At 38.3% G+C, this 18,121-nt stretch overlaps 2 protein-coding genes across 2 annotated transcripts in view; one reads left to right on the forward strand and one right to left on the reverse strand.

Moving 5' to 3' along the window:
• Positions 1-1,481: 1,481 nt before the first annotated feature.
• On the forward strand, positions 1,482-13,315 carry dpys (dihydropyrimidinase). Its single transcript, XM_034698102.1, has 9 exons — positions 1,482-2,013; positions 3,848-4,006; positions 4,159-4,338; positions 6,474-6,663; positions 6,962-7,118; positions 7,354-7,495; positions 8,488-8,630; positions 10,480-10,687; positions 12,801-13,315. Exons 1-9 carry the CDS (start codon positions 1,762-1,764, stop codon positions 12,858-12,860), a joined length of 1,491 nt encoding a protein of 496 aa, XP_034553993.1. The 5' UTR covers positions 1,482-1,761; the 3' UTR covers positions 12,861-13,315.
• Positions 13,316-16,393: 3,078 nt separating this feature from the next.
• Positions 16,394-18,121, reverse strand: part of LOC117822776 (dendritic cell-specific transmembrane protein) — a 2,496-nt gene continuing 768 nt past the window's right edge. The window contains exons 2-4 of the mRNA XM_034697686.1: positions 17,643-18,009; positions 17,212-17,541; positions 16,394-17,127 (exon numbers count right to left, since the gene is read on the reverse strand). Coding sequence (XP_034553577.1) covers positions 17,050-17,127; positions 17,212-17,541; positions 17,643-18,009 — 775 coding nt within the window. The 3' untranslated portion in view covers positions 16,394-17,049. The remainder of the gene's footprint in view (positions 17,128-17,211; positions 17,542-17,642; positions 18,010-18,121) is intronic.

Raw genomic sequence — 18,121 nt, forward strand, 5'->3', positions numbered from 1 at the left:
TATACCATTTTTGTACTTGTGTTAAACTGGACACTGTACATGTTCAGTAATATGACCCAAGGTCAGCTAAACAATGACACAGAAAGCTTAAAACTAGTACAGACTACTACAAGAATCATGCAGTTAATCCTGTCTCTGTGACGGTTATGATATTTTGGCTTTATTTTAACTGCATGATCATTGTTATTTGTGTGTGTCACTAATTGACTGGCAACCGAGTAAGCATTCTTGGCTGCCTCTATCACTCCAAAATTATCATTGTTATCACTATTCTTTTATTGTGAGCCAAGTACACACAGCAAGTCAGATGGTACTTCTTTTTTTGCCCCTCTCTTAAGCAGCTGTAGTGGTTATTATTGGTTATCTCTGTACTAAATAGAGCCAGTTATAATGGTAAAATTATGAATGTTTTGCTATTTTTCAGTTAGTGTTTTGGCTCATGTTATCCTTGTTCAATATTTAGTAATAGGACAAAATGTACCTTCGTTAAAGTGTTTCATAAAAAGGAATGAAACATTTTGTCATAGAGTCAAAGAACTTGGCGTTGGTTACAGAGAAAAAGAACACACATGGACACCAATATGTTTGAAATGTGCTCGTGAAAATGCAAACATAAATACATCAAATCAACTTGACCTACTTACACAAACACAATTATTGTGGACACAATGTGTGAATATATTATTTAGAATCATAGATAAACTCTCAAATTTCCATTCAATAGCTTTGCAAGGTTTCCAACTTCATCTCACTATCTTCATTAACCCAAGGCATTGCTCAGGCGTCTGGAGTCTTTTTTCCTTTCCAAATGAAATGCTGGAAAAAAATTGAATGAGCCTACATCTGAAAGATTAAGGTTACAAAAGTGTGTTTGTTCCTTAGTTAGGGAATCGTTTGAAAGAATGTTGTGCTTGAACCTTTCCACTGCAGCTAAACGTTTGAGTTTGAACTCAGAGAATGTTCTTATTATCATATCAAAAATGATTATCAAAGAGAGAAGACTGAGTGTTTGCTATCTGTTCTGCTTTGCTCACAATTAGATGATGAAGCACCTATGTTAGGTGGAGTAAAGAGCCTTAAAAGTCTCTCCAGGTTGTCACCGTTGTGTAGAAATGCAGAACAAAAACAAGCAGAATTTGGACCTTAATTTTCTCAGTTCATGCAAGGCTGTGTCCCTCATTAACAACACAGCATTAATTGCACAGTCTTAGTTTGGGCTGTTTCCATGTATTGTGGGAGTCTACTGTGTGCACTGCACATAGTTAGTACTTGAATGGGACATGGTAGATGAATAACGGGGTTAATGTAGGACAACAAGCTCTCGTGCTGCCCCCCAGCGAGTAAATCTAAGAATTACATTTGGACATTAAATGTGTTTGACATATGTGGATTGCATTTGGCGTGTTTCGGAAAAATAAAACTTCAAATGTTTGATTTAAAGCTGGAAAAGTAGGATAAAAACACAAGTCCCCTGATTAATCAGCCAAATTGGAGACAGCTGTTCAGAAAAATCATGACGCAGCCGCTCAAGTCTTAGAGATTCCCAAAACGAGGACAGATCACTGTGTTCTGTTTTAAACCCAAAGCTAAGTATTGAACAGGGCGGAGCATTTGACACCACCTCCCTACACTCCAGGAGTTGATTAAAACAACACTGGACTTTGGAGCTGAAGTCCATGCGTGCGCACACACTACCTGAGCGCCACCTTTTCTTACTTTGGCTCCCTCTTTCATTCCAACACTCATCAGTGAACAGCAGAGATGGCAGAGCCCAGCGGAATCTTGATCAAAGGAGGAAAAGTTGTGAACGAGGACTGCTCCACGTTCAGCGACGTCTACATCGAGGATGGGAAAATAATAGCAGTTGGACAGAACCTTCAGATCCGGGCTGGTGTGCGCGTCATTGATGCCACCGATAAACTGGTGATACCGGGTGGCATCGACACGCACACACACATGGAGCTGGCATTCATGGGCACCAAGGCTGTGGATGACTTCTACATCGGCACAAAGGTGTAGATCTCACATCGCATGAAGTAGTGGGACAAAGGCGGTTCCCTTATGCATTTAAGTTCGTCAAGCTGAGTAAAGACAAAAAGGAAAGTCAGCCTTAACGTTTGTGTCTTCACATTAAGACACTGTTAATGTTCCCTATCTAAAGCCGTATTTGAATTTCAAATTTCTTGTCAATTTCTAAGGATTTGGTTAAATCTGAGATAGCTACCCTATATTACAAAAGAAGCTGTAACACATAAGTATACATCCTCATACTATAATGACCTTGCATTACTCTCTCGTATCATGTTGGAAAAGCCTACTCAGTTATCTAATATCACTGATGACAAGAGTCTGTTACAATTTAAATCCCTGCATTTAGTTTTTATTTAACTTAGAGCACAAAAGTAGTCTGTGAGACCAGATATGTAGGTATAATGTTACAGTAGCACTTATCATGCAGGTCATCACACTAAATAGCAAAGACTATAGAGTTAAGAATGAGGGGATTTTTTAAAGAGTGGTTAAACATAATTTCTAAGGCAATCTTGATTTTTTTTTAAATGTGTATGACTTTTGAGTTTTATTTTGAAGGTTGTCAACTTTGGTGTATTCTGAAAGTTTAGGATTTTTTTCAGATTTTTGGCAACATTTAAGGACAACATGTACGCCTATTATGAGAAAGGTGAAGAAATACATTTCCCTCAAAGAGATTATATGTGAAGTTTTCCTTATGTGCAGCTTGTATCAGCTGTAATCAGACAATCACAAACATGTTAAAATACTTTCAAAGTCAGGAGCGATCCAAAAACTAATGCTGTCAGGGTGTGTTTTTCTTGTTGTTGTGTGATATTGCATTTGTAACTAATATAAAAGTCATGGCATCATGACCTGCTCCAAAGGCCATGGTAAATACAGGAAGAGAAATCTCTTTTTTTTGTTAATGTATTTGCTAAATAATTGCAAATTAAGATAAATAGGGTTTCATTTGAACATTTCACTGTTGAAAGGTTGAGAATCAGAGCCAAAAACACACAGGCATTTGCACAAACATAGAAAGAGGAAAACAGTGAACAAGTGAATGTTTACCAGTTTCAGGATTATCATTTTTTCCAATAATGAGGCCTGTGAGGGACAATAGACTAAATGCTAAAATCAGCAACAGCTATGACTCATGTCACACTGCCTGCTGCACAGACCTCAGTTTCCCCATAAACTGCAGGAACTCCCTCACATCTGATGGGGGATGCACCAGATGCAAGTACTAAGAGACCATACAGATCTGCTGTCTACACATTTCTGGGAAGATCTCACACAACTCATTGATTGATGTCTTTCAGATTATAGGTCAGTGTTATATACTATCATGACTGCTTTAGTTGTGTAAAGTCAGTGATATGGATTTCTAAAGCATATCTTAGAACATCTCAGAGACATTGGCAATGAGTAACCAGTCCAACACTGTGCTGATAAAGGAACACCAGGTTGCTGCAATACGTTTAGGGGTGTTAAGCAACATCTAACAAAAAATACATTTGGTGGGTTAAACTCCTGTACTCCATGAAACCGAGTTGATTTATTATGGTCTTTAATAATCTTCATTATGTAATATTTAACATTTAACCTGACCTTTGACATCATGTCATCCTTTAATTATTTTACCTGCAGCAAATCTTCAAACCCATAGAGAGATCTGTATGACTGGCAGGAGTTTGTAAATGTTTAACAAAGTTAATTATGATAAAAATTGAATAGTGAAATATTTTCTGAGGCTTTAGCCTCTACAGAGAATAAACTCCCACAGGAATACATCAGTTCTTAAGTCTGTGTTGTAATGATTGTGTTTTAACAGGCTGCTCTTGCAGGAGGGACCACGATGATCATGGACTTTGTCATCCCTCAAAGAGGCAAGTCTCTCCTTGAGGCCTATGACTGCTGGCGTCAAACAGCTGATGCCAAAGTTTGCTGCGACTACTCGCTGCACGTTGCCGTCACATGGTGGAGTGACAAGGTTAATATTAAAAATATATACATTAAATTTATGAAAAGACAACGAAAAATAAATACCTAATAAAAATATAAATTGTCAAATTGTTTTTTGTGTTTATTAGTGGTTCAAATGAGAATCATTCCTCTTTGTCTCCAAACCTAATTTTCCTCCAGGTCAAACAAGAGATGCAGACACTGACAGAAGAGAAAGGAATCAATTCCTTTAAGATGTTTATGGCCTACAAAGACGTGTTCATGCTGCAAGACTCTGAGCTGTATGCTGCTTTCTCCAGGTGTAAAGATATTGGAGCTATAGCTCAGGTGCATGCTGAGAATGGAGACCTGATTGCAGAGGTTAGTGTGTGCAAATGTGAAAACCTGCTCGTTTACTAGAGCGAATTCGATGAAGTCTGGAAGGAGTTTGTTGAACTCCCCCCCCCTTCATTTAAAAAATGTTTGTATGGGGTTTCATTCTCATGCTCATGACTTCTGTTTGTATTGAAAAAATGACACTCAATTGAACAACAAACCGTAACTAAATCAGCCTCCCCCCCTGAAGGACAAAGATGCATGCTGCAGTCCTCATCAGGCTGACCTGTGTTCCTGGAGGTCAGTTAAATAATGATGTGTAAACACACCATTGTTCAGACGGAAACAATTATAGGTTCATGTTAAACCATGATGGTAGTTAACTGTGCATGATAGTGCCTGGAGTCATACACGAATGAAAATTGTTTCTGTCAAAAAAATACTTGTTTTTATACAATTAAGAACATGTCAAACTTTTATATAAAGTGCATGCTGGTGCAGTGTTTTTCCTGCATGTTCCAGGTGGTACAAGGTCCGTTTAAGCTGTCTGTGGTTGCAGTTAATGTTTAAAGCAATGTGATGAAACACCAACAGCAGTTTTTGCCCTGCCTGATGTCTCCTCTTGAAAACTTTTAACCCATAGAACTGAGGATTACCTACGTTTACTTTAATGCTTTAACATGAGGCAACTGTGGCCCAAGGGAAGAGGGGGTAGTTCACCCAACAGAAGGTCATTGGTTCAAGCCAGGGCTCTTGCACACAACACATGGAAGTGTCCTTTGCATGACGCTGAAACCTGTAGTGCTTTCTTAAAGCATAGTGTAGTAACATCAAGTGACAGGAAGACTAGAAAATAGTATATCTAGGATAGATGTGTTTTTATTTTCAGTTAACTTTTTTTTTTTTTTTTTTTTTTTTAATTCCAGTACAACAGCCTTACCACTGGGGAGCAGCAAACACCAAAATGTTAAAAGCTGTCTCTGTGGTATGCAGCAAATGATATAGTAGTCAATGTGAAATATGTTACAGTCCTACAACTGTAATGATGCTTTTTATCAGAGTCTCAGTGACCTAAGCTGTAAATCAAATACAGTTGATTACAATTGGTTGATATAATGTCTCAATACTATATTTAAGTTCCATACTTTCATTCTATAGATTTTTTTTATTGTCCACACACACGTTTACCTTCACAAGACACACATCTGCTTTTAAGTAATTTCATTTATTTATTTTCATTATTATTATTATTATTTTTATATATGTGTGTATGCATATTTATACACATATATATTAACATTATTATTATGATTATCTTTTTTTTTACCTGCAGAAATCAATAGTTATGTAAACTGTCATCCAGCCTTATCCGTTGCACTATCATTATTATTATTATTTATTTATTTATTTGTATTATTGTCCTCCTTTATTGCTTATTTTTTATTGTTTATTCCGTCTTATTACTTGTTTGTCTTTCCGTTCTTTATGTTGTTCCTATTCGTGCCTCGTTTATTGGTAATTCTGTCCATCTACCCCTTGGTCATCCCCTTCTTGTACAGCACATTTCTTTCTTCCATTCTTTCATTCTAAATGATTAAATATGAGTAGAGGTTGAGAGGATTCTTTTAATAGGTGAGAAATACACCTCTCTATTGTCTCAGTGACCTAAAGCGATGGTGACACCTGTATCTACAATTAAATACATGCTTTCCATTGAGTTCTTCTTCTTTAATCAATATTTTAATTTAAAAAAAAATGTACATTAATTTGTCAAATAAAACCTAGAATATCCTCTCATTTGTTTATTATTAATTGCCTTATCTTCTATATTTAGTCTCCTTTATTGAATGTGAAAGCCGGATTTAAGATAAGGGTTTCGCCACTATTTAAAATCTACAAACATATTTCTGTTTTGCTCTTAGAAAAATAATTAAAGGGAACAAAATGTTCAGTTAAGTACTAATAGAGTTCTGTTGGACCCATAGAAATAAGAGGATGAAGGGAATAAAACAAAGAAACAAGGGATAACATGTTAGAGCCCTGCTTTGACTTGATTCATGTAATCGCACTCTCTTTTAAATAACAGTTTTGTAGATAGTGTTTTTGTCATTGTTGTTGATGACGATGATGATGTTTAACCTTTACCTCTCCTTGTTTCCCCCCATGCTGAAACTTAACAGGGAGCTAAGAAGATGCTGTCTCTGGGTATCACAGGGCCCGAGGGCCATGAGTTGTGTCGTCCAGAGGAAGTGGAGGCGGAGGCCACCCAGCGAGCCATCACCATTGCCAACGCTGTCAACTGCCCGCTGTATGTGGTCCATGTCATGAGCAAATCTGCCGCAAAGGTGGTGTCTAATGCACGCAGAGATGGTAGGTTGGGGCTTGCTGCCACCTGCTGTTCAAATATAGCAAAGATGGTTCTGCCTGGCATTTTCAAGGCTTTAATCAAACCTAATGTCATACAAGGTCTTCATATTCAGTGTCTTTCTTTTCGTGCTTACAATGGCAACTATTCAGTGTCTGAACCTAATTTTCTTTTAGTCGTGATGGGAAACCCTTTGACCTCATAAATCTATAATTGACTGAAGTTAACAGTCGTACTTCACAAACTTCTTCAGCGTGCATTTTAAGTGACCTCTAAGACAGTAAAGAGAAAACATTTTTTCAGGGCATGTGGTGTTCGGGGAGCCCATTGCAGCTGGTTTGGGTACAGACGGAACTCACTACTGGAACAAAGAGTGGGCCCATGCTGCCGCCTTTGTCATGGGTCCTCCTCTCAGGCCTGACCCCAGCACCCCAGGGTACCTCATGGACCTACTGGCTAAGTACGTGAAACAGAATTTGTTGCAGTAATGCTAGTCTATAATGTTATGCAATGACTTTAAAACTCATGTGAAAGAATGTTTCAATGTCATGCTTTGGACATGGCTGAAGCTGATATGTTAATACAATGCAGAAAACAACCTGTGTAGCCCAGTGATGACTAAATAGAGCTTTTATTTGATTCTCCTCTCCATTTCAAATTCAATCATTCACACATGCATATATCCAATGTTCCAGTGATGACCTCAGTGTGACCGGGACAGACAACTGCACCTTTTCCATCTGCCAGAAGGCTCTGGGCAAAGACAACTTTACCAAGATCCCCAATGGAGTGAATGGAGTAGAGGACAGGATGTCTGTCATCTGGGAGAAAGGAGTGGTAGGTCTTTATCATTTCAATCACCTTCACGTGATAGTGTTTTATACTAAGACTGCTTTTGGCAGCTAATGAAAGCTTTTTGTCATCATGTCGTTTTCTTTTTCCATCAGCTTGGTCCTATTACTGTGAGGCTTATCAATTGGCAGAATATACATTATCAGGACACAGAATAGAAAATAAAAAGGGCTTGGGGTGCTGGTTTTGCCTTGTGGTGTAGCTTTGCACCCCATGTGAAGAGTCCTTAAAGTGGGCAGCACCAGTTTAATTCTGCTGCATGGCATCTCGCACTCTCACCTCCCATATTTCTGCTCTATCCAATATCCTATCTCTCAAATAGGAGCATGAAAAGACCCCAAATTAAACCTGAAAATAAAGCAAAACAAAGCAAAGCAAAACAAAATAAAATAAGATAAAATAAAATGAAATGAAATGAAATGAAATGAAATGAAATGAAATAAAACAAAACAAAACAAATTAAAATAAGGTTAAACAAAACAAAATTAAATTAAATAAAAAATAAAAAAATTAAATAAGTAAATAAATAAATGTATTAATGGGCTCATTTCCTGAGTTGTTAACATTTATCATGCCTTGTACATGAATTTTGAAAATAATGTAAAGGGACTATTGTTCATCTTTTTAAGCCATAATAGGCCAGGTACAGATGTTTTTTTTATCATGAAGTACACAGTTCAACTATGAAGCATGGTATTCTATTTTCCTACAATGCAAACAGAGAAGGCAAAATATTCTGACAGTTGCAGAAAGCAGACCTTGCATTCTCTTCCACATCAGCCTGGCTGCCCATAGACCAATGGAAAGATTTTCCACATTCAACAGTGTTTATGGACCATATTTGATGATATTTTATAGGGAATTGGTTGCTTGCTGCACAGTAAAGTTCTGACCTTTAGTCTGCTGATTCTAAATTGTCATCTGCTGTGGCCCCTCACTTAAACCAGCTTCTTTGTGCTTTGATTTTCTTTCATCAGCACAGCGGCAAAATGGACGAGAATCGATTTGTAGCTGTCACTAGCAGCAATGCAGCAAAAATCTTCAACTTCTACCCACAGAAGGGCCGTATTGCCAAGAATTCGGATGCTGATGTGGTTATATGGGACCCCAAAATGACAAGGTAAGGACCAGACTTCAGCCATTCTGCAGGTTGAGAGAGGGACTTTTAAACAGAGAGGGAAAGAAAGCTCTGAGACACTGTGTACATTGCTTCAAGTATACAACTACAATGCTTCTCAGAGTAAAGGTGCAGGTTGTGGTGCTTAAACTCTATGCAAAGTTGAAAGCATGTCTTCAGGGTGTTCAGTTGAATCAGATAAGGGTTACAACTTAAAGTTTAGCAGCAAGGCAGGCAGGCAGGATTTAAAGGCATCTAAAAGGAGAAGTGATGCATCTTTTTTTTAATCCTTTGGCACCCCAACACACACACACACACGCACGCACACACACACATTTACCACCCAAGTAAGCTTATTACGTCTGTGCTCTATCCAGAAGTCAGGGAATGTCATCACTTATCTACTGCTGCAATTAAAGCATGACACAATTTACATATGAATCACATTTTTCACTCCTTAAAAAAGACTGTTAGAGTGACTATATTTTTTCCATGTTTGGTTGTTTTTTAAGGAAGGATTTTAACACACTTACATAAGCTAGATACGTTCAGCAGCAGTGGGATGATGCTCGTGGGTCATGGTTAGAATCTTAAAGATGACGAATATTACACGTGGGAGATAAACCAATTTTCATGGTAGAGAACACACAGTATTAAGGCTATTTTAAGTAAGCAGCTCAAAATACCAGTCTGTATTGGAAAAAACTGATCATGTGATTGTTTTAATATGGCTGCCTTCTCATTATTCTAACAAAATCCCAGACATGGAGAGGAGGACAGTATGCTGCCCCTGTGGATCACATGCACAGATGCATGGAACAGTTTGCATTCCTGTACATGTGTACTGTAGCACACTAAGGCTTATATAACCCGGAGATGCAATGATGTGTTTGCTGGAGAATCTGGGCTGAGCCCCTCAGGGCATTCACTAACTGCTGATGTGGATAGGAGAAGTACACGTTACACCCCAGTGTATTTTGCTGTAAACTAACTAGCTGTTAACACTAGGAGCCCTGATATTCTCCAAGGTCTCACTGTGATAGACTTTACAGTTTTTTGGTCTTCTCAGGCCCGTCATTCTCAGATATCACCTGTTTGTTTTATCGATTCTGTTGTCTGTCTTTACCATGTGCGCATGCTGGCTGATTTAATAACTCCATTCAAGCATGAGAGTGCTTCATGTTTGATCGCTGCAGCAGTTAATTCATCTGTGAAACTGCGTAATTAATCGCCCTCTGTACAAGTGTCGCTTCATAACATCCGGCACCAGGGGCCACAATCAGTTGCATAACCAGAGAGGCCAGGGAAGCAAAGCCTTGTGTGTCATAATTAGGCTACTTGAATAATAAGAACATGCCTTTTTTTTTGCATGGTGTCTGGATTTACAGTCAACAGGAAATGCCATTTGTGTTAAGAGAAAAGAGACAGAAGCATCTCCAAAAAGGAAACATGGTTTTGTGTGAAAAAAAACTGAAACCTGATGTCTGTCCTGCATCTCTTTACCTCCTCATCAAAGCTTCTTCCTATTTAAACCCTCACTCTGAAAGAAGAAAACATCACATGAGCCATTTGTAAATAATATATCACTTTAAATTGCTTGCTGCTGCAAAGTTAGCTGTAAGTGAGCTGCAGTAACCCAGTGCTGCATGTAAGCACTTCTTGGCCTGATTCAATCAGTTTCAGATTAGAATGGAATGCATAAAGGTCTCACAAGAAGGTCTATGTTTTCATTTCAGCTGATCTTTCAGAAAGCAAGCAGCGATTTTATCACATATCACAAGGGCTGCATGTGATTGAGTTCATCAGTAGTTTTCAGAAGCTGTTTGCAAATCTGACATTGTGATTTTTGTAGGAAGATATCAGCCAAGACCCACCACCAGGCCGTGGACTACAACATCTTTGAGGGCATGGAGTGCCATGGTGTCCCTGTTGTCACCATCTCCAGAGGAAAAGTGGTCTATGAAAATGGGCAGCTAAAGGTGTCACCAGGTCACGGAAGATTCGTCCACAGGGAGGCCTTCTCTGAGTTTGTTTTCAAAAGAATCAGGCAAAGAGATCAGGTTAGTCAAGCTGCACGAGATATACTGTAGAAAATAACACCAAGCAAAACTATAACACTCAGAAATGTGTATGAAATTACACTTATTTGTAACTTTTGAGCCTAAGTTGCTCCACGCCATTATTTTTCGTTGTCAAAAATCCATTCTGCCTTTTAAAAGTAAACAATAAAATTAAACAATATGTAAGATATATAGAATTTGCAATACTTTTTGTTTTTTAATGTATTAAAGACGCCATACATTTCTTATATTTATACTGATTCAGGTAACTGTTCTATGAAATAAGTCACTCTTAGTGGCAAACCTACTCACAACATCTTACATGTCTCCTATGCTCTCCAGCACCTGTGTTGGTAGAATTCAATTCATTGTTTTGATTTCCAGACAGGTTACTTAAAGCTAGAGTTGGTAGTCACAGAAAACTAGCATGAATTTGAATGTAGCATTTCCTCAGGACTCAGTCTAACTACCCGGACCCTTACTGGTAAATGATTCCAAAGGAGAAGTGCCTGATAACTGAAGGCTCTACCTCCCATACTACTTTTAGAGACGTTAGGTATGACCAGCAGGCCTGCATGTTGGGAGCGTAGTGTTCTAGAGGGGTAATGGGACACTATGAGCTCTGATGTGTCTGATCATTAAGAGCTTTGTAGGTCAGAAGAAGGATTTTAAATTCTATTCCAAGTGGCAAACTCCGGTCTCAAACGATGAAGCTAATGCGGAAGTGCTATAAACTGCAGTACATCGAGAATCCGCTTGAGGCTGGCTGCAGAAACACCGGAAACTACATAGATATGAATGGGAAAAAGACGATCTTTGCAGCATTAATAAACATGTTTACAGCCTGGTTCAAAAAACGGCTTGGCCCTATGAAGCTAATCTCTCTAATGGCACACACTGTACGGGGAGTGAATTTTTTTCTAACGTGACGGTTCAGAAGATATTAGGATTACGAGTTTTGCCCATATAAGGACATGACGGACGTGACTCCCGGTCGGGAACACACAGCCATTGGCTAAGAGGCTCACACTACGTCACACTCTGCCTGGTTGAGTTCCGCATTACCAATATGGCTGCTGCCGTCGATTTGCTTCAAAACAGCTCTCAGGAACAGATGGGTGACGTCACGGATACTATGTCCATATTTTATACAGTCTATGTTCTATTCTAGATTTTATGGGTAGCCAGTGTAGAGAAGCTAACACTGGAGAGATGTGCTCTCTCTTCCTAGTTGTAGTCAGTACTCGAGCTGCTGTGTTTTGAACTAGCTGAAGAATCTTTAGAGACTTATTAGGGCAACCTGATAAAAAGGACTTATAGTAATCCAACCATGAGGTAACAAATGCATGGACTAGTTTTTCTGCATCGCTCTGAGACAGGATGTGTCAAATTTGTTTGAAATATTGTGCAAGTGAAAAAAGGCTGTCTCTGAGGTGTTTGGTGCCAATAACATTAACTTTAGTTTTTTCTGAGTTTAGCAGTATCACATTCCTGGTCCTCCAGGCCTTTATATCTTTAAGACATGTTTCTAGTTTACATAACTGATTTTCTGGTTTCTTTTTGGTTTCTTCTGGCTTCACTAATGAATATAACTGAGTGTCATCTGAATAACAATGACAATTTATTGAGTGTTTCCCCATGATGCTACCTAGATGAAGCAGTTATAAGGTGAAAAGAATTGGTCCTTGCACTGATCCTTGTGGAGTACCATGACTAACCCTGGTGTGCACAGAGGACTTTTCATTAACGTGAACAAACTGAGAACGATCTGTAAAAGAGATTTAGTATTTTAATATGGCTCTTTCTTTTGTCATTTTCTAGTCTAGCTGTGATCAAGCCTTTAACTAAACCATGCTAGATTATTCCTGGCTGTACCTTGAAAGACAAAAGGTTGTTGAACTTTTCATGGAACTCTGAAGTATCCACTCTCCGTTAATTTGTCATTTGTTATTTTTTGTTCATCTATTGAGAGTCACAAATGGAACACAGGAGACACCAAAGTTATGTTTGGACTTGATTCTATCAACACTGTTGTATTTGAATCCACCAGATGATTTATTATTACAGAAATGCTATTTAATCCATTCCTTTTGCTCTGTATTTGGCTTTGCAGGTGGGGAAACCAACTGCTGTGGCCAGGAAACCCTATGAAGGCGAAGTTATTTCTATATGAACGGCTAACAGATATGAGTCAACAGTCTACAGTCTGTGTGCTTTCTCAGGGAGAAGTGCCAAGTGCTGAAACATACTTCAGAGAACCATGTAAACATGTTGTGTCATGTGAATATCTGAGTGCAGTGAAGGTTGTACTAGTGATTGTCTTCAGGTCACCTCTGATCCACATTTAGGTCAAGACTGTGTTATCATATCATAACATACAATATCTCTCTTGTTTGTTCAACTGTGTGAGATTGCCAGGTCAGTTCCTCTTAATACACATATCAGTTGAACCCACTGAAGTGCTGAAAATGATACTTGCTCTCAATCAAATAATTCACTGTAAAGAATAAAAACAGGTTTATGATTTCATGTAAAAAGAAATGGAAATGGAAAAAAGGATCATATTCCCTTTGATATTTTCATATGATTTTATAAAGGTCATTATAAAATAATAAAGTGATAAAAATAGTTTTGTTTTTTTTCTGTGCTCAACTTTGATCTCTATCTTACTTTTTGTTTGTTTCCATTGGTAACCACAGTGATTTTTCTCAACCCAAAGCATTTTTCCCCTTTGATGGAATATTCATTAAAACGCACTGACATGTGTGAAAGTATTAAGATTGACTCTGTTGACCCAGATTGACTCAGTATTTGCATATTCAGCAGGAATTCATATTATCATTTATACTCCATCTATGCCCTTATATGGGCTGTTCATTCTTTGCCATGGTAAAAAGGTCTGTGGCTGTCACTGAGCATCATGTGGCGGCTTCCTATTGGGCTGGCATGCTGGCGTGGTATTATGCCACAGGGCCAGTTGAGACATAATGTGAGCTTATCAGGTTGCCACACGGGTCAGTGGCAGCGTGTGAGTCACAGAAGGCCGACTCATCCTTGAGCTCTACCACTTCCTTCCTCATGCTGCTAACAATGGAAAGGATAGTGTGGGACTGGCGTTGTGGGGTTTGTAAGTTAGTGCTGTTTTTCTCCAAATATGGTGAAATGTCTGCCATTGGATTATTTGTACAGCTCCGCACAGATTTGTAACCCAAGTACGTAAAGGAAGTAATAATAATAAATACACTGAATGTTCCTTATGTTGGGTTAACTTTGAGGTAATCAAAGTAAATATTCAATTAATCATTGTTTTATACGGAAGTCTTAAAAGGACATGATTAATAGCATTTTATTTTCTCAGTTTTCTCAAGATAAGTTAATTATGTCATTATCTTGAGAAAACAAAGCTTGTTATCTCAAGATCTCAACTTATTTTTCTCATGACAGTGGGATCATTTATCTACTTTAATCCAGAGAACAAAGCCCTTCCTATTACCTGCAGTGACTTAGTTACCATATGTACAGTGGGTACCGAATATCTGTGACAGCTTCTTCTGTTTTCAGTGGCAGGAACTGGGAGACTATGATCAAGGGAAAGATGAACGCAGCAAAGTACAGAGAGATTAATGACGAAAACTTGCTCCAGAGCGCTCTGTACCTCAGACTGCAGCAAAGGTTCACATTCCAACAGGACAACGGTCCTCAGCACACAGCCAAGATAACAAAGGAGGGGCTTCAGGACAAGTCTCTGAATGTCCTTGAGTGGCCCAGCCAGAGCCCGGACTAAATTATTATTATTATTGAACCTGATTGAACAGCTCTGTAAAGACCTGAAAATAGCTGTGCACTAACACTCCCCATCCAACCTCATAAAGCTTGAGAGGATGTGCAAAGAAGAATGTGAGAAACTCTCCAAACCCAGGTGTGCTAAGCTTGTAACATCATACCTGAGAAGACTGGAGGCTGTAATCACTGCCAAAGGTGCTTCAACAGAGTATTAGTAAAGGGTCTGAATACTTATGTACAATGTGCAATATTTGAGTGTTTTATTTTTAATTTTAATGTTGTATTCCTTGTGTGTATTTTAACTTGTGTTTCTAGTTCAGCCTATAGTGTTCCCTGTTTCATTTTGTAGTTCTTGGCCCCTGTGTAGCTGCCCTCTTGTTTCCCTCCAGTCTGATTGCACTCTAATAAGTTTCACCTGTGTCTCGTTGTCACACCTGTGTCTGTCTGTTGCTCGTTACCTCATGTGTATTTAGTCCCTGTGTTTCCTCCCTTGTGTTGCTAGTTCATTGTGAATTTTTCCCTGAGTGTCTTTATCCCCACTGTGTCACATTTTTTCTTGACAGTGAGAAAGGTAATAAGAAAAACAGTCTCACAAAGGTTTGTAACAGAATACCAGTATCTCACACCTGTGATATGTTAATGAACAACAATAGCATGTAAGTTGAGGAGGACGGTGCTGTTAACGGGACATGAGGACATCTGTCTGGGATTATGTAAGCAAATATCACTGTTCCACACTCCGTAGGGAGGTATTACACTCAAATGTAAAATGAACAAGCTTTCCTTTATCAAGTTATATTCGCTGATGCTCTATCTAACAGGATTATCTAATAGCTTCAGGGATCCATGATTGTAAAATCAAATTTGAAGTACAGAGTAAAATAAAGTGAATGTATTTTTTGGTTGTGCGTGTGTATGTGTGTGTTTTAGTTCCCTCAGCTAGATTGGGGATTTGATGTATTTCATAATAAATTTGGTGAATTTGGTAAAGTTGAATTAGAGTAGCATCCTGTATCTTGTAGATTATGCTCACGGTTTAATAACCCTTCTGAATCACCTGCGTTGTTATGTAATGAATATGATGTAATATGTATTAATGTCTCTGAAATGTAAAATGAAAATTGTAATTGCTGAGTGCTCAATGAAGTTAAACTGAATAGAAGTATAACCTCTAGATTTATGGGCTATAATTAGTTGACTTTAATCACTGTGGAAGTCTCCCCTTTTATGAACCGCTCTCAATAGTTAAGTTCTAAATGGTTGATGGAGCTGTTGTGTAATATCATATGAACTACTGTAGCATTAGTAATAACTGTAATACAGAACAGTACAGACAAGTGATGTGAACACATTTTGGTGCGCCACATTTTTATTGTTAAAATATGCTATGAAGTTGAAAAATATATACACATGTATTTACAAAAATATAGAAATAAAAATAAATTTACATATCATCTCAATGAGACAGTTAAAATTATAAAAGTGTCATAACATCATCAACAATGTCAGATAGAAGTTTAAGGGTTTCTGCTTTGGAATGGAAATAAGCTCTTGAAATACAATAAATATCAAGTAGGGAGTTAAATAAGGGTAGATGTAGAGTAGATGGAGTTTTCACTTTGTAGTACAGTGTTGGCATAAGATGATGTCTGCCTCGAAATGCACACCACTAGACGTAGTGATGTTCTGTAAGAAAATAATAATGTAGCTCTAGCAAATGTTCAGACAGGAAGACTATAAAAGCAATCACAGCAGTTGTTTAACTCTCCTCACCCGCTTCCAGCTGCACGCTCCGGAGCTGTCAACTTTCTGCTATCTTTTTAAATGTGTCTCTCTCCAGCTAGTTCCTTCTTGCGTTGATGGTGCGCCCCCCTCCACCTCCCGTTCTCCACCTGGTCTCTGCAAAGTCTTCAATTCCTAGAATTCATCAACCACCACCAGAGTCTGGACTCCAGGGGGATTTCTTCTGCTGCCAAATTCACACATCCTACTCTCACTAAATGATCCCCATAGAGTCTTTACACCAAAGATTACTGTCAAGTTTCATTGTTCATTAAGTTGTAATAAATAACATTTAATCTTCAAACTGTGTCTCTCCTGATTGAAACATGAGTGCCCTGAATCAACAGCAGAGAGCCTGTTGATTCTCGAATACAAGTTAAAATCTCATCCTGAAGAATTGATTTTAAAAAGCACATAAAACAACCACCAGAAAGACTTGAATCAGCTTTAGGAACCATCAGAAATAATGGAAAGCAGCTTATCAGATATACTGTATGATACATGATCCACAGTATTAGACACAACAGCTTCACAATGATTTTGACTGATGATTTTTACAAACAGATGTTGCCTGTCAACAACAAAAAATACATTATTTGTCTCCACAGAGTCACACAAATGAGAACTGAGCAGTAGTTGTATAGCTTGTAAGTGTCACTATATCTTAATGACTTAACGGTTTTTAACATTTTCAAGTATGATGAGCCAGAGCTAATAGTTGAATTAAAAGCATAAAAAATGTCCTCACAAGAGGCATTTGTACATGATTTTGTATGCTTTTTCTTCACACAACATAATCAAGTAGCAGAAAGCCTCTCTTTGATACTTAGTGAATCTTCTTTGGGCCTGAAGAGCAGAGGGCACCAAAATTGTGCCTGAGAAGAGAAGACAAAAGAAAAGTTTGTTATATATCATCTCTTGACTTTGTACTGAGAGTATCAAACAAATGATACACATACCTTTTTCAAGACTGATGCAAGACTGAAGGTTATTTTTCTCTTCTTTTTTAATCGCTTTCTCAGAATTTTGGCATGCAGGTATTCCACTCTCTCCTCGGCAGCGATGGAGAAGAATTGCTCACAGACCATGAGTCTGATCTGGGCCATTTTAGCAGCCATCAGAGCCATAATGAGCAGGGTGAGCACAATAGCAGCCAAAGGAACGACAGAGTTATGAAGCAGCAGCTTGGGTTTAGGGAGACACTTTTTCTCAAACAGGGTCACAGTGTAGGAAAAGTCTTCTTTATGGGTTTCCTCAACCAATGGTATACCTATTAAAGTTGCAATCCCCTAAAAAGATAAAAATAGATTAAAAAAATTGAAAAATAATGAGTGGCTATTAGCAAAAAAAAAAACTGTAAATGCAGCTTTGATAAAAAAAAAATACTTACTTTGATACTCATTAAAAATGGCACATGGAATGGTTCCAGCTCAGACAACTTTGTCGTTACAATATCCACAAAACAGTACAACACAGCATCCACGCTAATAAATATGACCCAAGCAACTAAATGGGAGACAAGTGGAATGCCAAATTTCAGCATAGCTTTCCCCTCTTTGGCGGAGAGGCAGGCGGAGAGGACAGGAGTGTACAGCTTCTCTTCGTCTGGTGTGAGGGGGAGGACATGTGGCTTTCCTTCTGCCTTCTGCTTCTCATCGAATCGTACAAATTTGCTGCTGATGAAGCTGTTTTTGTATTTCATGTCATAGCAGAATTTTTTTATGTGCAGCAATAAAAACATTATAAGCACAAAGAGGCTGAGGGCAGGAAACATCCAATCACCCACAGAGGATACTGTACTTACAATATACTGAACATGCTTCACTGTAACATTTAGCTTTTGCTCTGCCTCAGCGAGTTTCTCCCTGA

This window comes from Notolabrus celidotus, chromosome 12, assembly GCF_009762535.1.
Source record: "Notolabrus celidotus isolate fNotCel1 chromosome 12, fNotCel1.pri, whole genome shotgun sequence".
NCBI classification, from domain to species: domain Eukaryota; kingdom Metazoa; phylum Chordata; class Actinopteri; order Labriformes; family Labridae; genus Notolabrus; species Notolabrus celidotus.